Source organism: Pseudophryne corroboree, chromosome 6, assembly GCF_028390025.1.
Source record: "Pseudophryne corroboree isolate aPseCor3 chromosome 6, aPseCor3.hap2, whole genome shotgun sequence".
In the NCBI taxonomy this organism is placed as follows: Eukaryota; Metazoa; Chordata; class Amphibia; order Anura; family Myobatrachidae; genus Pseudophryne; species Pseudophryne corroboree.
The window spans coordinates 499,417,476-499,445,191 of record NC_086449.1 but is presented as its reverse complement, the minus strand read 5'-3'; the positions used below and the strand labels follow the sequence as shown (position 1 = coordinate 499,445,191).

General features: G+C 47.7%; 1 protein-coding gene across 1 annotated transcript in view; it reads left to right on the top strand.

Moving 5' to 3' along the window:
* RPAP3 (RNA polymerase II associated protein 3) overlaps positions 1-27,716 on the top strand; it is a 255,507-nt gene that overhangs the window by 146,949 nt on the left and 80,842 nt on the right. The window contains exon 9 of the mRNA XM_063927361.1: positions 27,449-27,576. Within this exon, the coding sequence (XP_063783431.1) occupies positions 27,449-27,576 (128 nt within the window). The remainder of the gene's footprint in view (positions 1-27,448; positions 27,577-27,716) is intronic.

The window sequence follows — 27,716 nt, the reverse complement described above, 5'->3', positions numbered from 1 at the left end:
AGTTTGGAAATATGTTTGTTTGGCAGTGTCCAGAGCCTTACGATAAGAGTGGTAGACAGTCTTATATGTGAGGAAGTCACTTGGAATACGAGATTTACGCCACTGGCGTTCAACTTTACGCGACAGTTTTTGTAGGTGTCTTGTTACTTTAGAGTGCTACGGTTGACATCTATGCTTACGTGAAGTGTGATGGGTAGCTGGAGCCACTTCGACAAGGGCTATCTCTAGAGTCTGGTTCAGGTGTGATACAGCCATATCAGGAGAAGTGAATGCAGAAATAGGTGAAAGCAGTTGTTGCAGTGAGGTGGAAGTTCTTAATTGCATTAATATTTCTTCGGGTTTGAGGAGGATTGGAGGATGTTAGCGACACTGAGTTTGAAGTATTAGAGGAGAGCATGCAGTTGATAAGGTTGTGATCTGAGAGTGGGAAAGGAGTGTTAGTGAGTTCAGAAACGGAGCATAGGCAGTGGCCCTCCTGATAAGTAGAGGAGTCAGTCCATTGTGAGAGGCCGAGAGAGGAGGTTAGAGAGTGTAGATTGGAGGCATGAGCAGCAGATTTTGGACTATCAATAGCAATATTGAAATCTCCCATGATAATGGTGGAGATGTCAGAGGATAAGAAGTGAGGGAGCCCAGCAAAAAAATAATCTAGAAATTGTGAGGAGAAACAGGTGAGCGATAGATATCTGCAACACGCAGAGAAAAAGGAGTGTCATTTCTGAAAGAATGTACTTCAAATGATGTAAATGTGAGTGATGGAACTTGTTGTAGAACTGTGTATGCGAAAGATTGCGATAGTAATAATCCAACTCCAGCACCTTTATTGTTACCAGGCCTGGGGGGGGGGGGTGAAGTGGAGACCACCGTGTGACAGTGCAGCAGCGGAGGCCGTTTCTGGTTGTGTTAGCTATATTTCTGTCATAGCCAGCAGGTTGAAGTTGTTCGATATGAAGAGGTCACGAACAGATGTTAGTTTGTTACAAACAGAGCGTGCATTCCATAAGCCACATTTTAGTGATTTGGAGGGTGATGGGAGACGTGATGTTTATGAGGTTAGCTGTATTTCTATATTGCTGTAAATCAGGTAAATGTGAGTGGGGCAGGTGTTGGGGCCTGGATTAGGTGAAATGTCACCAGCTTATAGCAGTAAGAGAGAGAAGTAGATATAGTTGTATGAGGTTTGTGAATTTTTATGGTGTCCAGTTATGGATGTTATTGTTAAAGTACAAAGATGAGTAAAAAGCTCATGAGTGTTAATAAGAGGTGTGTGGATAATTGAGGCGGCAATGTGTACAGAAGGGTGGGTTGCAGGGAAAGTAGTTAATGTTACTTTGGAGAGAATACCATGGATTGCAATGAAGTACAACAATTTGAGATGCATGGTGTGTTTGCGAAAGAAGGTATTGAGGCTAGAGCATGAATGTATGTGCAGGTTTTTAAGTTGAACATTCAAATACTTGATTACTGGTGTTGTTCAGCTGTTCATTTACAAACACCTTATGAATGTGGATGCACGTTGACCAGCACAGCTGATCCTAGATTGCATGTAATGAACACTATGGCTAATTAATACAGGCTACCAATGAGAAAAATGTGATGTTGATGAAAGGCAATAGATTACAATGTATTGGACTAGACAAACAGGCATATAGACCTTCATGAAGTATGGATTAATAAGTCAAATTTTAAGTACAAGTATTATAATTGCATGCAATTCATGATAGAGGAAAAGTTGCTAAGCATAGATTGTTTGCATAGTGATCACAAAGTGAGGGTTGCAGAGTAATACAGGTTGAGTATCCCATATCCAAATATTCCGAAATACGGAAGATTCCGAAATACAGACTTTTTTGAGTGTGAGTGAGATAGTGAAACCTTTGTTTTTTGATGGCTCAATGTACACAAACTTTGTTTAATACACAAAGTTATTAAAAATATTGTATTAAATGACCTTCAGGCTGTGTGTATAAGGTGTATGTGAAACATAAATGAATTGTGTGACTGTAGACACACTTTGTTTAATGCACAAAGTTATAAAAAATATTGGCTAAAACTACCTTCAGGCTGTGTGTACAAGGTGTATATGTAACATAAATGCATTCTGTGCTTAGATTTAGGTCCCTTCACCATGATTTCTCTGACGTCCTAAGTGGATGCTGGGACTCCGTAAGGACCATGGGGAATAGCGGCTCCGCAGGAGACTGGGCACAACTAAAGAAAGCTTTAGGACTACCTGGTGTGCACTGGTTCCTCCCACTATGACCCTCCTCCAGACCTCAGTTAGAATCTTGTGCCCGGCTGAGCTGGATGCACACTAGGGGCTATCCTGAGCTCCTAGAAAAGAAAGTATATTTTAGGTTTTTTTATTTTCAGTGAGATCTGCTGGCAACAGACTCACTGCTACGAGGGACTAAGGGGAGAAGAAGCGAACCTACCTGATTGGAGCTAGTTTGGGCTTCTTAGGCTACTGGACACCATTAGCTCCAGAGGGATCGAACACAGGACCCGACCTCGATCGTTCGGTCCCGGAGCCGCGCCGCCGTCCCCCTTACAGAGCCAGAAGCATGAAGATGGTCCTGAAAATCGGCGGCAGAAGACTTCGGTCTTCGACAAGATAGCGCACAGCACTGCAGCTGTGCGCCATTGCTCCTCATGCACACCTCACACTCCGGTCACTGATGGGTGCAGGGCGCTGGGGGGGGCGCCCTGAGCTGCAATATTCATACCTTGGCTGGCAAAAAATCACAATATACAGTCCCAGAGGCTATATATGTGATAAATACCCCTGCCAGAATCCATAAAAAAGCGGGAGAAAAGTCCGCCGAAAAAGGGGCGGGGCTATCTCCCTCAGCACACTGGCGCCATTTTCTCTTCACAGTGCAGCTGGAAGACAGCTCCCCAGGCTCTCCCCTGTAGTTTTCAGGCTCAAAGGGTTAAAAAGAGAGGGGGGGCACTAAATTTAGGCGAAAAATTGTGTATTATAGCAGCTATAAGGGAAAAATCACTGTGGGAAGTGTGAATCCCTGTATTATATAGCGCTTTGGTGTGTGCTGGCATACTCTCTCTCTGTCTCCCCAAAGGACTTTGTGGGGTCCTGTCCTCAGTCAGAGCATTACCTGTGTGTGCGCGGTGTGTCGGTACGGCTGTGTCGACATGTTTAATGAGGAAGGTTACGTGGAAGGCGGAGCAGATGCCGATAAATGTGATGTCGCCCCCTGTGGGGCCGACACCAGAGTGGATGGATAGGTGGAAGGTATTAACCGACAGTGTCAACTCCTTACATAAAAGGCTGGATGACGTAACAGCTGTGGGACAGCCGGCTTCTCAGCCCGCGCCTGCCCAGGCGTCTCAAAGGCCATCAGGGGCTCAAAAAACGCCCGCTACCTCAGATGGCAGACACAGATGTCGACACGGAGTCTGACTCCTGTGTCGACGAGGTTGAGACATATACACAATCCACTAGGAACATCCGTTGCATGATCTCGGCAATGAAAAATGTTTTACACATTTCTGACATTAACCCTAGTACCACAAAAAAGGGGTTTTATATTTGGGGAGAAAAAGCAGCCAGTGTTTTGTTCCCCCATCAGATGAGTGAATGAAGTGTGTGAAGAGGCGTGGGTTCCCCCGATAAGAAGCTGGTAATTTCTAAAAAGTTACTGATGGCGTACCCTTTCCCGCCAGAGGATAGGTCACGTTGGGAGATATCCCCTAGGGTGGATAAGGCGCTCACACGTTTGTCAAAAAAGGTGGCACTGCCGTCTTAGGATACGGCCACTTTGAAGGAGCCTGCTGATAAAAAACAGGAGGCTATCCTGAAGTCTGTATATACACACTCAGGTACTATACTGAGACCTGCAATTGCCTCAGCATGGATAGTGCTGCTGCAGCGGGGTCTGTTACCCGGGTGTAGTACGGGTGACCGGCGGTCTCCTGACCGCCGGTCACCTTACCGACGCCGGGATCCCGGCAGCATACCGACGCCGGGATCCCAGCGGGGAGGGGCGAGTGCAGCAAGCCCCTTGCGGGCTCGCTCCGCTCGCCACGCTGCGGGCTCGGTGGCGACCTGCGGTCGCCACGGGTTCTATTCCCACTCTATGGGTGTCGTGGACACCCACGAGTGGAAATAGTCCCTGTTGGTCGGCATGCCGACCATCGGGATAGTGAGCCGTCGGGCTCACGGAGGAGGTCATGTGACTGTCGGTCAGCCGACCGGCGGTCACATGACTACCACCCCTGTTACCCTGTCAGGTCAGGGATACTATTTTGCTAACCATAGAGCATATTAAAGACGTAGTCTTATATATGAGGGATGCACAGAGGGATATTGCCGGCTGGCATCCAGAATTAATGCAATGTCCATTCTGCCAGGAGGGTATTAGGGACCCGGCAGTGGACAGGTGATGCTGACTTTAAAAGGCACATCTGCCTTATAAGGGTGAGGAATTGTTGGGGATGGTCTCTGGGACCTCGTATCCACAGCAACAGCTGGGAAGAATTTTTTTTTACCTCAGGTTTCCTCACAGCCTAAGAAAGCACTGTATTATCAGGTACAGCCCTTTCGGCTTCAGAAAAGCAAGCGGGTCAAAGGCGCTTCCTTTCTACACAGAGTCAAGGGAAGAGGGAAAAAGCTGCACCAGACAGCCAGTTCCCAGGATCAAAAATCTTCCCCCGCTTCCTCTGAGTCCACCGCATGACGCTGGGGCTCCACAGGTGGAGCCAGGTGCGGTGGGGGCGCGTTTCGGGAACTTCAGCGACCAGTGGGCTCGCTCACAGGTGGATCCCTGGGTTCTGCAAGTAGTATCACAGGGATACAAGCTGGAGTTCGAAGCGACTCCACCTCGCCGTTACCTCAAATCAGCCTTGCCTGCTGCCCTCGGAGAAAGGGGAGGTAGTACTGGCGGCAATTCACAAGCTGTACTTCCAGCTAGTGATAATCAAGGTACCCCTCCTTCAACAAGGCCGGGGTTACTATTCCACAATGTTTGTGGTACCGAAACCAGACGGTTCGGTGAGACCCATTCTAAAATTGAAATCCTTGAACACTTATATACGAAGGTTCAAGTTCAAAATGGAATCGCTCAGGGCGGTTATTGCAAGCCTGGACGAAGGGGATTACATGGTATCACTGGACATCCAGGATGCTTACCTGCATGTCCCCATTTACCCTCCTCACCAGGAGTACCTCAGGATTGTGGTACAGGACTGTCATTACCAATTCCAGACGTTGCCGTTGGTCTGTCCCCGGCACCGAGGGTATTTACCAAGGTAATGGCCGAAATGATGATACTCCTTCAAAAATAAAAAAAGGGAGTTATAATTATCCCTACTTGGACGATCTCCTTATAAAGGCGAGGTCCAGGGAGCAGTTGTTGGTCGGAGTAGCACTATCTCGGGAAGTGCTACAACAGCACGGCTGGATTCTGAATATTCCAAAGTCGCAGCTGGTTCCTACGACGCGTCTACTGTTCCTGGGTATGGTTCTGGACACAGAACAGGAAAATAGTGTTTCTCCCGGAGGAGAAGGCCAAGGAGTTGTCATCTCTAGTCAGAGACCTCCTAAAACAAATACAGGTGTCTGTGCATCAATGCACGCGAGTCCTGGGAAAGATGGTAGCTTCTTACGAAGAAATTCCTTTCGGCAGGTTCCATGCAAGGATCTTCCAGTGGGATCTGTTGGACAAGTGGTCCGGGTCGCATCTTCAGAGGCATCGGCTGATAACCCTGTCTCCAAGGGCCAGGGTGTCGCTGTTGTGGTGGCTGCAGAGTGCTCATCTTCTAGAGGGCCGCAGATTCGACATACAGGACTGGGTCCTGGTGACCACGGATGACAGCCTTCGAGGCTGGGGGGCAGTCACACAGGGAAGAAGCTTCCAAGGACTATGGTCGAGTCAGGAGACTTCCCTACACATAAATATTCTGGAACTAAGGGCCATTTACAATGCCCTAAGTTAGGCTAGACCCCTGCTTCAACACCAGCCGGTGCTGATCCAGTCAGACAACATCACGGCGGTCGCCCATGTATACCAAAAGGGCGGCACAAGAAGCAGGATGGCGATGGCAGAAGCCACAAGGATTTTCCGATGGGCGGAAAATCATGTGTTAGCACTGTCAGCAGTGTTCATTTCCGGAGTGGACAACTGGGAAGCAGACTTTCTCAGCTGGCACGACTTCCACCCGGGAGAGTGGGGATTTCATCCAGAAGTCTTCCAAATGATTGTACACCATTGGGAAAGGCCACAGGTGGACATGATGGCGTCCCGCCTCAACAAAAAGCTAAAAAGATATTGCGCCAGGTCAAGGGACCCTCAGGCGATAGCTGTGGACGCTCTGGTGACACCGTGGGTGTACCAGTCGGTTATGTGTTCTCTCCTCTTCCTCTCATACCCAAGTTACTGAGGATAATAAGAAAAAGAGGAGTAAGAACTATACTCATTGTTCCGGATTGGCCAAGAAGAGCTTGGTACCCGGAACTTCAAGAACTGATCTCAGAGGACCCATGGCCTCTGCCGCTCAGACAGGACCTGCTGCAGCAGGGGCCCTGTCTGTTCCAAGACTTACCGCGGCTGCGTTTGACGGCATGGCGGTTGAATGCCGGATCCTGAAGGAAAAGGGCATTCCGGAGGAAGTCATCCCTACGCTGATTAAAGCTAGGAAAGAAGTGACCGCAAACCATTATCACCGCATATGGCGAAAATATGTTGCATGGTGTGAGGCCAGGAAGGCCCCAACGGAGGAATTTCAGCTGGGCCGTTTTCTGCACTTCCTACAGTCAGGGGTGACTATGGGCCTCAAATTGGGTTCCATTAAGATCCAGATTTCGGCTCTGTCGATTTTCTTCCAGAAAGAACTGGCTTCACTGCCTGAAGTTCAGACATTTGTTAAGGGAGTGCTGCATATTCAGCCCTTTTGTGCCTCCGGTGGCACCTTGGGATCTCAACGTGGTGTTGGATTTCCTAAAGTCGCATTGGTTTGAGCCACTTAAAACCGTGGATTGGAAATATCTCACGTGGAAAGTGGTCATGCTGTTGGCCTTGGCTTCGGCCAGGCGTGTGTCAGAATGGGCGGCTTTGTCATGTAAAAGCCCTTATCTGACTTTCCATATGGATAGGGCAGAATTGAGGACTCGTCCCCAGTTTCTCCCTACGGTGGTATCAGCTTTTCATTTGAACCAACCTATGTAGTGCCTGCGGCTACTAAAGACTTGGAGGATTCCAAGTTGTTGGACGTAGTCGGGGCCCTGAAAATTTATGTTTCCAGGACAGCTGGTGTCAGGAAAACTGACTCGCTATTTATCCTGTAGGCACCCAACAAGCTGGGTGCTCCTGCTTCAAAGCAGACTATTGCTCGCTGGATCTGTAGTACGATTCAGCTTGCACATTTTGCGGCTGGACTGCCGCATCCTAGATCAGTGAAAGCCCATTCCACGAGGAAGGTGGCCCGAGGGGTCTCGGCTCTACAACTTTGCCGAGCAGCCACTTGGTCGGGGTCAAAAACATTTGCTAAATTCTACAAGTTTGACACCCTGGCTGAGGAGGACCTAGAGTTGCCCATTCGGTGCTGCAGAGTCATCCGCACTCTCCCGCCCGTTTGGGAGCTTTGGTATAATCCCCATGGTCCTTACGGAGTCCCAGCATCCACTTAGGACGTCAGAGAAAATAAGATTTTACTCACCGGTAAATCTATTTCTCGTAGTCCGTAGTGGATGCTGGGCGCCCAAGTGCGGATTGTCTGCAATACTTGTATATAGTTATTGTTTAACTAAAGGGTTATTGTTGAGCCATCTGTTGAGAGGCTCAGTTATATTTCATACTGTTAACTGGGTATAGTATCACGAGTTATACGGTGTGATTGGTGTGGCTGGTATGAGTCTTACCCGGGATTCAAAATCCTTCCTTATTGTGTCAGCTCTTCCGGGCACAGTATCTTAACTGAGGTCTGGAGGAGGGTCATAGTGGGAGGAGCCAGTGCACACCAGGTAGTCCTAAAGCTTTCTTTAGTTGTGCCCAGTCTCCTGCGGAGCCGCTATTCCCCATGGTCCTTACGGAGTCCCAGCATCCACTACGGACTACGAGAAATAGATTTACCGGTGAGTAAAATCTTATTATCTCATTATGGTATGCATGTATTCCAAAAAACTGAAAACTCTGATAACCAAAATACCTCTGGTCCCAAGCATTTTGGATAAGGGATACTCAACCTGTATATACATACATTAGAAGTTGCAAAGAAGTTCATTTGTGGTTGTTGTAGGTGCTTGATGTTTCCTTTCAGTTTTCGATAAACACTTATTTCTACACTTTTATTTCTGCACCCTGTCTATGTCAGCCAGGCTGTCAGCCTTGAAACCCTTAATATGTACAGTAGACCAAATACCAAGTGTTTGAATTTTCCCTGATTAAGGCCACACCTCACTACCCATCACCCACAGAGGGGTAGTGAGGAGAGCAATAAATTTAAAACAAACAGATGCTGAGGGGGAGAGATACCATCACAGAAACACAAAACATTAACAGATCAGACTGTTCTTAAAATAATTTCAAATTACCTAAGAATGCAGTAATATTAACTAAGCCCAATGTATCAGTGTCTGCTGGGAGCAGTAGTTACCTAAGAATGCAGTAATATTATCTAAGCCCAATGTATCAGTGTCTGCTAGGAGCAGTAGATACCTAAGAATGCAGTAATATTAATACCCCTTTTCCACTTGCTAGCACGGGTCTCAGCCGGGAACCTGACACGGCTGCGACCCGTGCTAGAACCCCCTTCTACACTGCGCTCACCAACCCGGCATATTGCCGGGTTGGTGACGCTGACGCGGCCGGGGCGGCGCTGGGATATCACATGATCTCCCAGTGCCGCCCTTCCATACACTGTGAACGGGAGCCGTGTCGCATCGACACGGGTTCCGTTTACACTACACAGCTTAACGGGTTGAACACGTGTTCAACCGGCAAGCTACCCGGGTAGGATTCCCGGATCACTTGATCCGGGAATTTGCAGAGGGGGCCGTTTCCACTAGAAAAAAAACATGGTAAATGCGCACCCCCCGCGCATTTAACCGTGTTTTTATAGCTAGTGGAAAAGCGGTAACTAAGCCCAATGTATCAGTGTCTGCTGGGAGCAGTAGTTACCTAAGAATGCAGTAATATTAACTAAGCCCAATGTATCAGTGTCTGCTGGGAGCAGTAGTTACCTGTAGATGAGAAGATGAACATGAAAATAGAAGTTAGATCACAGCCTCTGCAGGGGTTAAATATGATTGATAATAAGTACAGGCTAAGTATAGCCTGATAAACACTTATATTTCTACACTTTGATTTGTACACCCTGCCTATGTCAGCCAGGCTAGGTCAGCCTTGTAGCCCTTAATATACTGTATAATATATTAATATTAATTAATATATTGTATGAGTATTCTAATATATACCTCCGGTCTAGAATTGCGCTGTGATATATATTCTAGTCCAGTGCAGCTTTAATGTTTAATAATTTCTGCATTGCCTGTGACTGTGTGTGCCTGTATCTGCTGTGTGGTTTCACTTTCAGTGTTTCCCAGATATAACTGTATCTATATTCTGTACCCTAAGAGGCTAGGTACGTCTGGGTCTGCTAATATAGTGCGTCACAGTATTTATCCAATACGCATATTTTACTGTATACTCAGTCACAAAATACCGGATTTATTTGCAGGTATTGTACGTAGTCTGGATTTATCGTACTAAGGGGGTAATTCCAAGTTGATCGCAGCAGGAATTTTGTTAGCAGTTGGGCAAAACCATGTACACTGCAGGGGAGGCAGATATAATATGTGCAGAAAGAGTTAGATTTGGGTGGGTTATTTTGTTTCTGTGCAGGGTAAATACTGGCTGCTTTATTTTTACACTGAAAATTAGATTGCAGATTGAACACACCACACCCAAATCTAACTCTCTCTGCACATGTTAAATCTGCCTCCCCTGCAGTGCACATGGTTTTGCCCAACTTCTAACAAAATTCCTGCTGCAATCAACTTGGAATTACCCCCTAAGTCGCTCTGTTGTTGCATATGTACATAATGTCTAACAGAATGACAGTAACTCAGTGGATGCTCCTGCATCATGCAGAGCATGCTCCAGGGATTTACCAGAAGGGGAAGTTTTGTATGATGGTTTATGTACTATGGGGGTAATTCTGAGTTGATCGCAGCAGGAAATTTTTTAGCAGTTGGGCAAAACCATGTGCACTGCAGGGGGGGCAGATATAACATGTGCAGAGAGAGATAGATTTGGGTGTGGTGAGTTCAATCTGCAATCTAAAATGCAGTGTAAAAATAAAGCAGCCAGCATTTACCCTGCACAGAAACAAAATAACCCACCCAAATCTAACTCTCTCTGCAAATGTTATATCTGCCCCCCCCCCCTGCAGTGCACATGGTTTTGCCCAACTGCTAAAAAATGTCCTGCTGCGATCAACTTGGAATTACCCCTTATGTGTCATACACCTCCTAATCAGTCCGCAGCTCCTTGGTCTACTCAGTAGCCACCCTGGGCTGCATTCACTAACCTACCGGGTACTCTGGTAGAACGCCTTATGTTCCCTATGCGACCACCTGTACCACTACAGCCACATATTGTCCCTATGGTTAATCCTCCTTGGGCGGAAAATTTATCTAGCCAGCTGCAACAATTAAATCAGTCCTTGGTTAGACAGATATCCAACCCAAGTCACTCCCGTGCTTCTGGGTCAACTAAGCGGGCTACATTCTCTTCACAGTCCACATACCTCTGTGATGTTTCATCTGAAGTGGAGGGGGAGCATAGGGTCCTGTCAGACACTGGATCTGGTGTTACTGATGAGGATTCTCCCTTGCATGTTGATGTCCCTGCCTTAGTGGTTGCTATTAAACAAATCCTACAAATCTCTGATGATGAGGATTACACTACTGTGGCAAAGAAAACGGATATGTTTAAATGGTAGAAAGTGGTTAAAACTCTGTTACCCCATTCTGACCATTTAGTGGACATCAGACGGGAACCCTGGTCTGCTCCAGGAAAGAAATTCCCTCTGCTTAAACGGGCCTTGGCTCGTTATCTTCTCCCTGCAGAGTTATGTAGCAAGTGGGAAAATCTACCACCGGTGGATTCTCTCGTCACTCGCCTTGTGGTGTCATCCACTCTGCCTTTCACCACTTTCACCTCACTGAAGGAACCGACAGATAAGTGTGTGGAGGGATGCCTGAAGTCTATTTACTCCCTTACAGGAGCTGTACATATGCCCACTATTGCTGCCTCTGGGCTACAAAAGGTATTGATGCGTGGGTTCAGGCATTAGAGGATGAGCTACCCGAAGATATTTCTGACAAGGCCAGACAATACCTGTCTCACATTACCACCGCCGCCTATTACATTCAGGAGGCGTCCTCTGAGGCGGGTGTGTTGGCAGCCAAGGCGTCGACTACGTCTGTCCTGGCTCACCGTATTCTGTGGCTGAGGTCATGGAAAGTGGACCTAGACTCCAAAAAGACCTTGGCGGTCCTCCCCTTTACTGGGGACATTTTGTTTGGGGGGAGACATGAATATAATTGTGTCTGAGTTAGCAGCTGCTAAGACTGCTTTTCTCCCAAATACTGGGGCAGATGTATTAACCTGGAGAAGGCATAGGGAAGTGATAAACCAGTGATAAATGCAAGGTGATAAACACACCAGCCAATCAGCTCCAATATGTAAATTAACAGTTAGGAGCTGATTGGCTGGTGCGTTGTCACCTTGCACTTAACACTGCTTTATCACTGGTTTATCACTTCCTTATGCCTTCTACAGGTTAATACATCTGCCCCACTGATCCTTCTGCACAGAAGGCAAAAGGTACCACTTTTCGTTCCTTTTGGCCCCAAGGGAAAGCAAAACATCAGGCATATCCGAAACAGTCTCGTGCTCCCAACACCACAAAGCCCAAGGCCAAACAATCCTGGGCAACCCGTCAGCCTGCTTCCAAACAAGACAAGCATGACAGGGCGGGCCCGGGAGGCCGATTTCTACAGTTCACCCACGTGTGGTTGAAGACCACTTCAGACGCATGAGTGCTGGAAGTTGTCTCTCACGGGTACGCTGTCTCTTTCAAGAGACGTCCCCATTGCAAGTTTTGCACTATGGTTCTACCTTCGGATCCGTTAAAAGCGTAAGCTTTGCAAACAAGTGTCAATTCTCTCCTGAGTACAGGAGTGGTTGTGCCGGTACCTCAGTCCCAGAGAGGCAGAGGTTATTACTCAACGCTGTTTCTAGTTTCTAAACCAAATGGGTCATTCTGGCCTATACTCAACCTCATTTCCTGAACAAGTTTGTGAGAGTGCCCAGGTTTCGTATGGAAACACTGCGCTCAGTTGTACTGGCTATGGTACCCGGAGACTATATGGTATCCCTGGATATACAGGATGCATACCTGCATACACCTATTGCCATGTAACACCAGCAGTTGCTGCTGTTTGCTGTTGGCAACCATTATCAATTCCAGGGTCTACCATTTGGACTGGCCACGGCTCCTGGGATCTTCACCAAGGTCATGGCTGTTATGACTGCCTATCTCCATCGCCAGAGGATGAGAATCCTGCCGTATCTGAACCACCTGCTGATTCTGGCAAATTACTACGATGTCCTCCTTAGTTATCTGCAAATGACGGTAAACTTCCTGCAAGTCCACGGGTGGCTTATCAATTACCACGATGTCCTCCTCAATTATCTGCAAATGACGGTAAACTTCCTGCAAGCCCACGGGTGTCTTATCATCCTTATCAAGCTTTAGCCTGTTGGTGCCTCTGGATCAAGATCCACTGTCCACCCCAATGTTTTCCTGTGGAACCAATGTACCTCGCAGAAAGAGAGATAACAATGGTAAGTCTACCATAACTCTCCCTTTTTCAAACACAGGGTCAGATGTATTAATCCTGGAAAAGTGATAAAGCAGTGATAAGTGCAAGGTGATAACGCACCAGCCAACCATCCAATCAGCTCCAATATGTAAATTTACATATTGGAGCTGATGGCTGGTGCGTTATCAACTTGCACTTATCACTGCTTTATCACTTATCCAGGCTTAATACATTTGTCCCACATTCTGTAACATGGCAGTTAGGAGCTGATTGGCTGGTACTTTATCAAGGTGCAATTTATCACTCTCCAAGGCTTGACAAATACAATATAAATTACAGTAAAGATAATATTGTATCAGATATTCTAACACTCAATAATATCTGAATGTGTAGTTTGTGATATCGTACACAATAAATGGGTATGTGATATAATCCGTGACCCTCTGAAGTGGATTATATCTATTATTTCCATCATACCTGAATATTATATAATGGAATGGTTCTGAGGGTTATAAGGTGTAACTGATACTGATTTATTTTTGTGCCCTATGGATCAAATGGGAAAGATATTCGAATTAGATTGAATTGACTATATCAACACACCAGCAGCAGGGATATGAGAAGTAACAATTGTTGCCAATAAGTTATAACATTTATCCTACACTGCCACAGAGTCAGAATATTGGAGGTCATTCCGAGTTGTTCGCTCGTTGTCGATTTTCGCTATACTGCGATTAGTCGCTTACTGCGCATGCGCAAGGTTCACAGAGCGCATGCGCTTAGTTATTTTACACAAAAGTTAGGTATTTTACTCACGGCATAACAAAGCTTTTTCATCGCTGTGCTGATCGGAGTGTGATTGACAGGAAGTGGGTGTTTCTGGGCGGAAACTGGCCGTTTTATGGGAGTGTGCGAAAAAACGCTGGCGTTCGAGTTCCAAAACGCGGGAGTGTCTGGAGAAACGGGGGAGTGGCTGGGCGAACGCTGGGTGTGTTTGTGACGTCAAACCAGGAACGAAAAGGACTGAGCTGGTACCAATGGCTGAGTAAGTCTGGAGCTACTCAGAAACTGCGGGGTAAACGTTACGAGAAAATTAGCGAAGCTTTCGTTCGCAATTCTGCTGTACTAAGATACACTCCCAGTAGGCAGCGGCTTAGCGTGTGCAATGCTGCTAAAAGCAGCTAGCGAGCGAACAACTCGGAATCACCCCCATTGTCACTTGTGTTACTATTACAGTGTAAAATGAGACAGAGACTTTTAATTATCAGCACACATGACTAAATATTGTGTGATATCTGATAACATTGTAACAAGACGCCGGTGTTGTTTGTATTAAATAAAACAAGAACATAGAATAAGTGACAACATTTGCACTCTATTCATTAATTTAAACCAGAATTTGGAAAGAAAGCCAAATTCTACATCTTACCAGTTGTTACATAGTGACAAATTATATATCAGCACAGTGATTCCCATATCACACACTATATTACTGTAATAATATCACACGAATATCAAGTTATTAATGTATGAAATCATAAAGTAAGGAGGGTGTTGCCTAATTTATTGAGACTTAATATCCTGATACAGATTAATATATTGGCCCCCATCTAATGGTGTGTACACACTGTGAGATATTTTCTTACGATTTTGACTATACAGTCAAAATCGAAAGAAAAGTTAGTACAGATCGCAAGGTGAAAGTCACCTTGCGATCCCGATGGATGCTGATGCGCGGTCCCGCGTGGTCGGCATCGCAAGCCTAGATAGACTGTGCAGGCAAGTCAGTTTTGACTATCTCGTATAAAATATAGTCAAAATTGACACTTAGCCAAAATCGCACATAGTCAGTATCGCAAGCACACTCATTATGTGCTTGTGATGCCGACCTAGCCCCTGTCGCATAGTGAGAATCTGGGTTAGCCCGAATCTCACCGTGTGTATGCACCTTTACAGGCTGCAGACTTGCCTCTTGTGGTTACAGAATAGTAGTCAGTAATTTAAGGGCCTCAATAGTGGACCGTGCCTTTTAAATATTTGTATTCTTGCACTTTTCTAACTTTCTTATACATTCTATACATGTTTGTCATTTAGAGGGACATTTACTAAGCAGTGATAAGAGTGGAAAACTTAGCCAGTGGAGAAGTTGCTCCATCAACCAATCGGCAGCTCTGTATAATTTTATAGTATGCAAATTATAGATGTTACTTCAGTGCTGATTGGTTGCCATGGGCAACTTCTCCACTGGCTCACTTCTCCGCTCTTATAACTGCTTAATAAATGTCCCCCTTACTCTAATTTTAACCTCTATTTCTCTGACGTCCTAGTGGATGCTGGGGACTCCGTAAGGACCATGGGGAATAGACGGGCTCCGCAGGAGACTGGGCACACTATAAGAAAGATTTGGTACTACCTGGTGTGCACTGGCTCCTCCCTCTATGCCCCTCCTCCAGACCTCAGTTAGATTTCTGTGCCCGGCCGAGCTGGATGCACACTAGGGGCTCTCCTGAGCTCCTAGAAAGAAAGTATATATTAGGTTTTTTATTTTACAGTGAGACCTGCTGGCAACAGGCTCACTGCAACGAGGGACTAAGGGGAGAAGAAGCGAACCTACCTGCTTGCAGCTAGCTTGGGCTTCTTAGGCTACTGGACACCATTAGCTCCAGAGGGATCGACCGCAGGACCCGTCCTTGGTGTTCGTTCCCGGAGCCACGCCGCCGTCCCCCTTACAGAGCCAGAAGCAAGAAGATGGTCCGGAAAATCGGCGGCAGAAGACTTCAGTCTTCACCAAGGTAGCGCACAGCACTGCAGCTGTGCGCCATTGCTCCTCATACACACTTCACACTCCGGTCACTGAGGGTGCAGGGCGCTGGGGGGGGGCGCCCTGAGCAGCAATAAAATCACCTTGGCTGGCAAAATAACCACAATATATAGCCCCAGAGGCTATATATGTGGTAATTACCCCTGCCAGAATACAGAAAAAAGCGGGAGAAAAGTCCGCCGAAAAAGGGGCGGAGCCATCTCCCTCAGCACACTGGCGCCATTTCTCCCTCACAGTTCCGCTGGAAGGAAGCTCCCTGACTCTCCCCTGCAGTCTACACTACAGAAAAGGGTAAAAAAGAGAGGGGGGGCACAAATTTGAGGCGCAGTAAATATTATAGCAGCTATAGGGGACATAATTCAGTTAGTCCCTGCATTATATAGCGCTCTGGTGTGTGCTGGCATACTCTCTCTCTGTCTCCCCAAAGGGCTTTTGTGGGGTCCTGTCTCCTTTAAGAGCATTCCCTGTGTGTGTGTGTGTGTGTGTGTGTGTGTGTGTGTGTGTGTGTGTGTGTGTGTGTGTGTGTGGTGTGTCGGTACGGCTGTGTCGACATGTTTGATGAGGAGACTTATGTGGAGGCGGAGCAGATGCCTATAAATGTGATGTCACCCCCTGCGGGGCAGACACCTGAGTGGATGGACTTATGGAAGGAATTACGTGCAAGTGTCGACTCCTTACATAAAAAATTTGACGACATGCCAAATGCGGGACAGCCGGCTTCTCAGCTCGTGCCTGCCCAGGCAATTCAAAGGCCATCAGGGGCTCTAAAACGCCCACTACCTCAGATGGCAGACACAGATGTCGACACGGATACTGATACCAGTGTCGACGACGATGAGTCAAATTTAATGTCCACTAGGGCCATTCGTTGCATGATTGAGGCAATGAAAGAGGTTTTACACCTTTCTGATATAAACCCAGGTACCTCAAAAAAGGGTATTATGTTTGGGGAGAAAAAACTACCAATAGTTTTTCCCCCATCTGAAGAATTAAATGAAGTGTGTGAAGAAGCGTGGGCTTCCCCTGATAAAAAAATTGGTGATTTAAAAAAAATTACTAATGGCGTTCCCTTTCTCGCCAGAGGATAGGTCACGTTGGGAAACTCCCCCTAGGGTGGATAAAGCGCTCACACGTTTGTCTAAAAAGGTGGCACTACCGTCTCCGGATACGGCCGCCCTAAAGGAACCTGCTGATAGAAAGCAGGAAGCTATCCTAAAGTCTATATATACACACACTGGTGTTATACTGAGACCAGCTATTGCTTCAGCGTGGATGTGCAGTGCTGCTGCTGCTTGGTCAGATTCCCTGTCAGAAAATATTGACACCCTGGACAGGGACACTATATTGCTAACTGTAGAGCATATAAAAGACTCAGTCTTGTACATGAGAGATGCACAGAGGGAGATCTGCCGGCTGGCATCTAGAATAAGTGCATTGTCCATTTCTGCTAGGAGAGGCTTATGGACTCGGCAGTGGACAGGGGATGCAGATTCTAAAAGGCACATGGAAGTTTTGCCTTATAAGGGTGAGGAGTTATTCCGGGATGGTCTATCAGACCTTGTTTCCACAGCAACAGCTGGGAAGTCAGCATTTTTGCCCCATGTCCCCTCACAGCCTAAGAAAGCGCCGTATTATCAGGTACAGTCCTTTCGACCCCAGAAAAACAGGCGGGGAAAAGGCGGGTCCTTTCTGTCTAGAGGCAGAGGAAGGGGAAAAAAGCTGCACCACGCAGCAGGTTCCCAGGAACAAAAGTCCTCCCCCGCTTCTTCCAAATCCGCCGCATGACGGTGGGGCTCCACAGGCGGAGCCAGGTACGGTGGGGGGCCGCCTCAAAAATTTCAGCGATCAGTGGGTTCGCTCACGGGTGGATCCCTGGATCCTTCAAGTAGTATCTCAGGGGTACAAGCTGGAATTCGAGGCGCCTCCCCCCCGCCGTTTCCTCAAATCGGCCTTACCGACAACTCCCTTGGGCAGGGAGGCTGTACTAGAGGCAATTCACAAGCTGTATTCCCAGCAGGTGATAGTCAAAGTACCCCTACTTCAACAAGGACGGGGTTACTATTCCACACTGTTTGTGGTACCGAAACCGGACGGTTCGGTGAGACCCATTTTAAATTTGAAATCCTTGAACACATACATCAAAGATTCAAGTTCAAGATGGAATCGCTCAGGGCGGTTATTGCAAGCCTGGACGAGGGGGATTACATGGTATCCCTGGACATCAAGGATGCTTACCTGCATGTCCCAATTTACCTTCCTCACCAGGAGTACCTCAGATTTGTGGTACAGGATTGCCATTACCAATTCCAGACACTACCGTTTGGACTGTCCACGGCACCGAGGGTGTTTACCAAGGTAATGGCAGAAATGATGATACTCCTTCGAAAAAAGGGAGTTTTAATTATCCCGTACTTGGACGATCTCCTAATAAAGGCGAGGTCCAGGGAGCAGTTACTGGTCGGAGTAGCACTATCTCGGGAAGTGCTACAACAGCATGGCTGGATTCTAAACATTCCAAAGTCACAACTGGTTCCTTCCACACGCTTACTGTTCCTGGGGATGATTCTGGACACAGAACAGAAAAAAGTGTTTCTCCCGCAGGAGAAAGCCAAGGAGCTGTCATCTCTAGTCAGAGACCTCCTAAAACCAAAACTGGTATCGGTGCATCACTGCACACGAGTCCTGGGAAAAATGGTGGCTTCATACGAAGAAATTCCGTTCGGCAGGTTCCATGCAAGGACCTTCCAGTGGGACCTCTTGGACAAGTGGTCGGGATCGCATCTTCAGATGCATCAACTGATAACCCTGTCTCCAAGGACCAGGGTGTCTCTACTGTGGTGGCTGCAGAGTGCTCATCTTCTAGAGGGCCGCAGATTCGGCATACAGGACTGGGTCCTGGTGACCACGGATGCCAGCCTTCGGGGCTGGGGCGCAGTCACACAGGGAAGAAATTTCCAGGGACTTTGGTCAAGTCAGGAGTCGTCCCTACACATAAACATTCTGGAACTGAGGGCCATTTACAATGCCCTAAGTCAGGCAAGGCCCCTGCTTCAAAACCAACCGGTTCTGATCCAATCAGACAACATCACGGCAGTCGCCCATGTAAACCGACAGGGCGGCACAAGAAGCAGGGTGGCCATGGCAGAAGCCACAAGGATTCTCCGATGGGCGGAAAATCACGTACTAGCACTGTCAGCAGTGTTCATTCCGGGAGTGGACAACTGGGAAGCAGACTTCCTCAGCAGACACGACCTACACCCGGGAGAGTGGGGACTTCATCCAGAAGTCTTCCTACTGTTGGTAAACCGTTGGGAAAGGCCACAGGTGGACATGATGGCGTCCCGCCTCAACAAGAAGCTAAAGAGATATTGCGCCAGGTCAAGGGACCCTCAGGCGATAGCTGTGGACGCTCTAGTGACACCGTGGGTGTACCAGTCGGTTTATGTGTTCCCTCCTCTGCCCCTCATACCAAAGGTACTGAGAATAATAAGAAGGCGAGGAGTAAGAACGATACTCGTGGTTCCGGATTGGCCAAGAAGAGCTTGGTACCCGGAACTTCAAGAAATGTTATCAGAGGACCCATGGCCTCTACCGCTCAGACAGGATCTGCTACAGCAGGGGCCCTGTCTGTTCCAAGACTTACCGCGGCTGCGTTTGACGGCATGGCGGTTGAATTCCGGATCCTAAAGGAAAAGGGCATTCCGGAGGAAGTCATTCCTACGCTGATAAAAGCCATGAAAGAAGTAACCGCAAACCATTATCACCGCATTTGGCGAAAATATGTTGCGTGGTGTGAGGCCAGGAAGGCCCCTACAGAGGAATTTCAGCTGGGTCGTTTTCTGCACTTCCTACAGTCAGGAGTGACTATGGGCCTAAAATTGGGTTCCATTAAGGTCCAGATTTCGGCTCTGTCGATTTTCTTCCAGAAAGAACTGGCTTCACTGCCTGAAGTACAGACTTTTGTAAAGGGAGTGCTTCATATTCAGCCCCCTTTTGTGCCTCCTGTGGCACCTTGGGATCTCAATGTGGTGTTGAGTTTCCTAAAATCACATTGGTTTGAACCACTTAAAACCGTGGATCTGAAATATCTCACGTGGAAAGTGGTCATGTTATTGGCCTTGGCTTCGGCCAGGCGTGTGTCAGAATTGGCGGCTTTGTCATGTAAAAGCCCTTATCTGATTTACCATATGGATAGGGCAGAATTGAGGACTCGTCCCCAGTTTCTCCCTAAGGTGGTATCAGCTTTTCACTTGAACCAACCTATTGTGGTGCCTGCGGCTACTAGGGACTTGGAGGATTCCAAGTTACTGGACGTAGTCAGGGCCTTGAAAATTTATGTTTCCAGGACGGCTGGAGTCAGGAAAACTGACTCGCTTTTTATCCTGTATGCACCCAACAAAATAGGTGCTCCTGCTTCTAAGCAGACTATTGCTCGCTGGATTTGTAGCACAATTCAGCTGGCGCATTCTGCGGCTGGATTGCCGCATCCTAAATCAGTGAAAGCCCATTCCACGAGGAAGGTGGGCTCATCTTGGGCGGCTGCCCGAGGGGTCTCGGCTTTACAACTTTGCCGAGCTGCAACTTGGTCAGGGGCAAACACGTTTGCTAAATTCTACAAATTTGATACCCTGGCTGAGGAGGACCTTGAGTTCTCTCATTCGGTGCTGCAGAGTCATCCGCACTCTCCCGCCCGTTTGGGAGCTTTGGTATAATCCCCATGGTCCTTACGGAGTCCCCAGCATCCACTAGGACGTCAGAGAAAATAAGAATTTACTCACCGGTAATTCTATTTCTCGTAGTCCGTAGTGGATGCTGGGCGCCCATCCCAAGTGCGGATTGTCTGCAATACTTGTATATAGTTATTGCCTAACTAAAGGGTTATTGTTGAGCCATCTGTTGAGAGGCTCAGTTGTATTTCATACTGTTAACTGGGTTTAATATCACGAGTTATACGGTGTGATTGGTGTGGCTGGTATGAGTCTTACCCGGGATTCAAAATCCTTCCTTATTGTGTCAGCTCTTCCGGGCACAGTATCCTAACTGAGGTCTGGAGGAGGGGCATAGAGGGAGGAGCCAGTGCACACCAGGTAGTAACAAATCTTTCTTATAGTGTGCCCAGTCTCCTGCGGAGCCCGTCTATTCCCCATGGTCCTTACGGAGTCCCCAGCATCCACTACGGACTACGAGAAATAGAATTACCGGTGAGTAAATTCTTATTTTCTCTAGCATCCATAAGGCATATTGAGGGAAACTATTACAATGGGGTATAGGTGGGGTCCAAAGGAGCCAGTTCACTTTAAATTTCTTCAACTGGGTGTGCTGGCTCCTCCCCTGTATGCCCCCTCCCACAGGCAGTTTAGAAAAAATTGCTCTCAGGAGAGGATGCACATCTCTGCAGCATCCAGAGAGTTTTCTTCATTTTCTTTTAAACTTTTATTATTTTCGGTATGCTGTCTGGGCAACAGCATACCTGCACCGTGGGGGTTGTTGTTCAGCAGGGCACTGCGCCTTGGCTGTCACAGCTGCAGCACGCCGCACACCCCTAAAGCTGCCTGAAGGTGACATCGGTGGATCTTTACAAACCGGGGGCCCAGCTACTGGGATCCCCCGGTTCAAAGTGCGGCTGACCACGAGCGCGGCATATGGGACCTCCCGGGAGGGTCCCGCTAAGATCCCCTGTGTAGCACTGGCACAAAAGGCTTGGCTTGTTTTAAGCTAACTTGGAGACTTTGCCAGTATAATATACAGTATATATAATATATATATATATATATGTGTGTATATATATATATATTATATATATATATGTAACTCCGGCGCTATTGGAGGGGGCGGAGCTACCTCAGAGCGGGACCTGAGGCGTTTTAGCGCCTTTCTCTGCTTACTGCAGCCATATACAGCACACACAGCGCTTCCTGACTCCTCAGCCACGCTGGATATCTGGTACAGGGTGTAGCAAAGGGGGAGAGCCACTTGTGTACACTATCCTGATCCTATTTAGGACTAAGGGGGTCATTCCGAGTTGTTCGCTCACTAGCAGTTTTTAGCAGGCGTGCAAACGCATTGCCGCCGCCCACTGGGGAGTGTATTTTCGCTTTGCAGAAGTGCGAACGCTTGTGCAGCAGAGCGCCTGCAAAATCTTTTTGTGCAAAACAAGACCAGCCTTGTAGTTACTCTTCGTGTGCGTTGATTCTAACGACGGAGGGACGGCTTTTGACGTCTCACACCCGCCCAGCGTTCGCCCAGCCACGCTTGCGTTTTTCTAAGCACTCCCTGAAAACGGTCGGTTACCATCCAGAAACGCCCACTTCATGTCAATCTACCTACGTTCGGCCGTGCGATTGAAAGCTTTGCTAGAACCTGTGCAAATCCACGATGCTCTTTGTACCCGTACGTCGCGCGTGCGCATTGTGGTGCATGCGCAGATTAGCCGTTTTTTTTCACTAATCACTGCGCTGCGAACAACGGCAGCTAGCGATCAACTCGGAATGACCCCTTAAAATTGTTAGTGTTTACTGTAATTTAGGGAGCTGACAGCCTCACGGGGGCAGTGCAGCTCAGGGTGTGCTGGTGTCCTTCTCTTTCTGTGTCTCCTCTCACACACAGTAGGACAGGCTTCCTTTATAACTGTCTGTGTGTATGTTATTGTGCTGACTGTGAAACATGGGTAAACACAAGCTGTGCAGTGTATGTCACACTAGATTCTCTCCATTATCAACTGATTCTGTTTCATGTGAACAATGCAGTCAATCTTCACAAATCAGTGTAGGGGCTGGGGAGAGGGTCCAGAGCCCCACTGATTAGGGTCTCTTAAGACTATGATGTCTGATACATCATCCCAGCTCACTGCTAATGTGCAGAAAACTCAGCTACTACAACAATCTGCTGCTGATTTAGCTGCTAGGGCTGATGCACAGCCCCCCCTCTCTCTCATGCAGGGTCACAGAAGCATGGGTTACCTGCTCTACTATCTGATACAGATGATGATATACAGGAGGATGGGGATGGCCTGGATCCCGTTAATGGGGATCCCAGTTCTGCTCAGGGTATTGAACCCCTCATTTTGGCTATAAGGGACATGTTAAAGCTCCCTCTAGAGGACGTTGCGTCACAGCAGTCGTTTTTCTTTGTACAGAACAAGCCTAATGTCACTTTTCCTGACTACAGAGTTAGATGACTTATTCAAACAGGCCTGGAAAAATCCAGACAAAAAATTCCAAGTGTCCAAAAGGTTTTTGCGCACTTTCTCATTTGCTCCTGAAAGTAGAACATTTTGAGAGGAACCCTCTGGACAGTCTCTCACCTGTCTAAAAAGACGGTGCTGCCTACTCCGGGCTCCTTTACCATGAAGGATCCTGGGGATAGGAAAAGAGAGACTACACTAAAGTCTATACACACAGCAGCCGGTATATCACAAAGGCTGGTCATTGCGGGTTGCTGGATGACCCATGCCATTCATTCCTGGCCCACTCAAATTCAGGGGGGCCTCTCAGGAGATATGCCCTTGGTTACTATGGTAACCCTCCTGAAGCACATTCAGGACACTACCCGTGTCCTCTGTGATTCCCTCAAGGAGATGGGGAACATTAATGCTCGGACTTCTGCCATGGCAATGTCGGCGTGCAGGGCCTTGTGGTTGCGTCATTGGATTGCGGACGCAGAATCCAAACATAGTGTGGAAACCCTCCCCTTTTCTGGGGAATGGCTTTTTGGGGTTGGATTGGATACCTGGATTTATTATTATTATTATTATTATTACCAGTTATTTATATAGCGCACACATATTCTGCAGCGCTTTATAGAGACTATTTGCCCATTCACATCAGTCCCTGCCCCAGTGGAGCTTACAATCCATATTCCCTATCACATTGATTTCCAAAGTTACGGCTGAAAATTTCACATTGCTCCCCTGTGGAGCCCCACCGGCAAGACGCTCCTATCTGGTGCCTTCTGTCCATTTCTTTCATTCTCACAGATTTAGATCGAAGGCCAGAGGTGCCTCCAATGCGGCTAAAGGCACCAGAGGTAAGTCCAGAAAACATGCAAGCACCAGTTTTCCGGAACAGTCTACAGGTTCTGCTTCCACTAAGGCCTCAGCATGATAGTTCCCACCCATCCCGAGGGGATCCCGAGGTGGGAGCTCGACTGCGTCACTTCAGCCGCGTCTGGGAGACTTCCTGCCAGGATACCTGGGTCAGAGAGCTCGTTTCTCAGGGCTACAAGCTGGAGTTCGACAGTTCAAATCAAGCTTACTAGCATTGGAGGCTATGCAAGTTACGTTGCAACAGGCTATCCAAAAGTTGGTCCAGTCCCCCGTCATTGATCCATAACCACTACCGCAACGCGGCAAGGAGTTTTACTCAGACCTGTTTGTGGTGCCGAAACCGGACGGTTCGGTCAGACCCATTCTGAATCTGAAATCCTTGAATCCTTATTTGAGGGTATTCAAGTTCAAAATGGAATCCCTGCGAGCAGCGATTGCGGGCCTTGAAGAACAGGAATTTATGGTCTCCTTGGATATCAAGGATGCCTATCTCCATATTCCGATTTGGCCGCCTCATCAGGTGTACTTGTGGTTTTCCCTGCTGGATGATCACTTCCAATTCCAGGCACTGCCCTTCGGCCTGTCTACAGCCCCGAGGGTATTCACGAAGGTGATGGCGGAGATGATGCTTCAACTCCGGGTCCAGGCGGTCAATGTGGCACCTTATCTGGACGATCTTTTTATAATGTCAAGATCCAGGGAGCTTTTGTTGCTCCAGATCGACTGCACCATCCATCTTCTTCTGTCAGACCGTGGGTGGATCCTCAGCTTACAGAAGTCCCACCTGGAGCCAACTCAGTGGCTCCTGTTCCTGGGGATGTTGCTGGATACTGTGGCCCAGAAGGTATTTCTACCAGAGGACAAGGCGAAAACACTTCAGGAGATGGTCCGCATGGTGCTCTGACCTACTCGAGTGTCCGTACATCTTTGCATAAGATTGTTAGGAAAGATGGTTGCCTCATACTAGGCGATCCAGTATGGGAGGTTCCATGCCAGAACGTTTCAGTTGGATCTCCTGAGCAAGTGGTCCAGCTCACATCTACAGATGCACTGGATGATTCAGCTGTCACCTCAGGCCAGGATTTCCCTCCTGTGGTGGCTACAGTCCTCCAATCTCCTGGAAGGCCGGAGTTTCAGGATTCAGGATCCTCCTCACGAGGGATGCGAGTCTGAGAGGATGGGCAGCTGTCACCCAAGTGGCGCAGTTCCAGGGCAGGTGGTCAACCCACGAAAGCCTCCTTCCAATCAACATTCTGGCACTTCAGGTGATCTACAATGCTCTACTTCAAGCCTCACCTCTGCTCAAGGATCACGCAATCCAGGTGCAGTCGGACAACGCCACGGCAGTGGCGTACATCAATCGACAAGGAGGGACAAAAAGCAGAGCCTGCATGTGAGAGGTGTCAAAGATACTCCTATGGGCGAAAAGAAATGTAAGAGCCATGTCAGCAATCTTCATTCCGGGTGTGGACAACTGGGAGGCGGACTTCCTGAGTCGTCACGATCTCCACCCAGGGGAGTGGGGGCTCCACCATCTGGTGTCCCAGCAGATCATCGACCGGTGGGGTTGCCCACAAATAGACATGATGGCTCCTTATCTCAACAAGAAACTTCCCTGGTATTGCACACGAACCAGGGACCCTCAGGCGAGGGCAGTGGATGCACTGGCGTTGTCTTGGCCGTACCAGCTAGTCTTTCTTTTTCCTCCGATCCCATTGCTACCAAGGGTGCTAACGCGAATCAGGAATCAAGGTGTCCTGGCATTTCTAATTGCCTCGGAGGGCGTGGTACGCGGATCTTCTGGACATGTCCGTCGAAGACCCTTGGCCTCTACCACTCAGATGAGATCTTCAACAAGGACCGTTCGTCTACCCGGACTTACGGGGACTTCGTTTGACGGCATGGAGGTTGAGCGGAACATCCTGGCTCACAAGGGCCTTTCCAAGAAGGTTATTGCTACCATGGTTCAGGCCAGGAAACCTGTGACGTCGAAACACTATCATCATATCTGGAGGAGATATGTCTCTTGGTGCAAGGAACGCACACATCCGCCTGCAGAGTTTCACTTGGGACGTTTCTTACGTTTCCTGCAGGCTGGTGTGGATAAGGGCTTACGTCTGGGTTCCATTAAGGTCCAGATTTCCGCTCTCATTATTTTCTTTCAGAAGAAATTGGCAGTCTTGCCAGAAGTTCAGACCTTCTTGGAAGGGGTACTCCACATACAACCTCCTTTTGTGCCGCCTACAGCACCCTGGGATTTGGATGTAGTGTTGAACTTTCTACAGTCCTCCTGGTTTGAACCTCTGATGACGGTAGAAGACAAGTACCTCACGTGGAAGACGATGATGTTACTGGCTCTGGCTTCTGCTCAACATGTCTCTGAATTGGGGGCCTTATCGTGTAAAAGTCAGTACTTGGTCTTTTACAAGGACAGAGCGGAGCTCTGGACTAGACAGCAGTTCCTGCCGAAGGTTGTCTCCGCGTTTCACCTGAATCAGCCTATTGTAATTCCGTCCAGTTCTGATTCTTCTGCTCCTCTGGAGGCATTGGATGCTGTGCGTGCCTTGAGGATTTATGTCAAGCGCACAGCTCGGGTCAGAAAAACGTATTCCTTGTTCGTGCTCTATGATGTTCAGAAAAAGGGTTGCCCTGCTTCAAAGCAATCCATTGCTCGTTGGATTAGGCTTACTATCCAACAGGCGTATGTGTCGGCAACCTTATCTGTTCCCAAGTCTCTGAAGGCCCACTCTACAAGATCAGTGGGCTCTTCCTCGGCGGCTGCCCTTGGAGTCTCGACCTTGCAACTATGACGAGCTGCTACCTGGCCGGGAAAGAACACCTTTGTGAAGTTCTACAAATTTGATACCCTGGCCAAAGAGGATATCGAGTTTGGGCAGGCGTTGCTGCAGCAGTCTCCGCACGTTCCCGTCCGTTCTGGAAGCTTTGGGACGTCCCCATCATACTAGTTTCCCCCAATATCCCTTATGGATGCTAGAGAAAATAGGATTTTAATACCTACCCGTAAATCCTTTTCTCGTAGTCCATAAGGGATATTGGGCGCCCGCCTCTGTGCGTTGACTTTTCTGCAGGTTCTTGTTCTATAGTTACCTGTTCAGTTGTTGCTGTTATTGTTACCAGCCATTGCTGGTTGTTCTCTCCTTCAGTCACGTTTTTACCTATAACTGCCTGTGGAAGGGGGCATAGAGGGGAGGAGCCAGCACACCCAGTTGAAGACATTTAAAGTGCACTGGCTCATTTGGTCCCCATCTATACCCCATCATACTAGTTTCCCCCAATATCCCTTATGGACTACGAGAAAAGGATTTTAAAATCCTATTATTTTACTGTATTATCCACTGATGTGGAGCTTTTTGTAATTTGGTTAGTAAAGGTTATATTTTAAACAAATTGAATGATATAATAAAAAATTTCTGTAATTTCATGTACGCCCTTTAGGAACAACTTCTTGTTCTTTTGTTTTTTCTGTCTCAAATTAACCTGGTTGAAATAGGGATGCACCCCCAGAAATAGATCGCAATAAGCGAATAATGTCAATTGGGGCTTAGTAGATGAGCTCAAGTCAGCATATATATTAGTGTGCAGATATAATTTGCCCTTTGTTCTGTGTACACTTTTCATGTAACCTACATTTACATTTCAGCCTTCATTCATATGTTGCAAGTGTTTCTGTTTATTTGACAGAATGTTTAATACAATTCTGTTTGAAATCCTTCAGGGTAATGCTTACTTTAAAGAAGGAAAATATGAAATTGCTATTGAATGCTACACACAAGGCATTGAAGCAGATGAAACAAATGCACTGCTACCAGCAAACCGAGCCATGGCATATCTGAAGATTCAAAAGTATGTAGATTGTGTGCCCTACAGGTGATGAATTTCTCTCCGATTGGCTGGAGTGCGTACTCTCCAATGTCATGACGTGGTAATGCTCCACTAACTTATAAATGTATCCAACATGGGAAGGAAACGTGTGACTTTTTGTA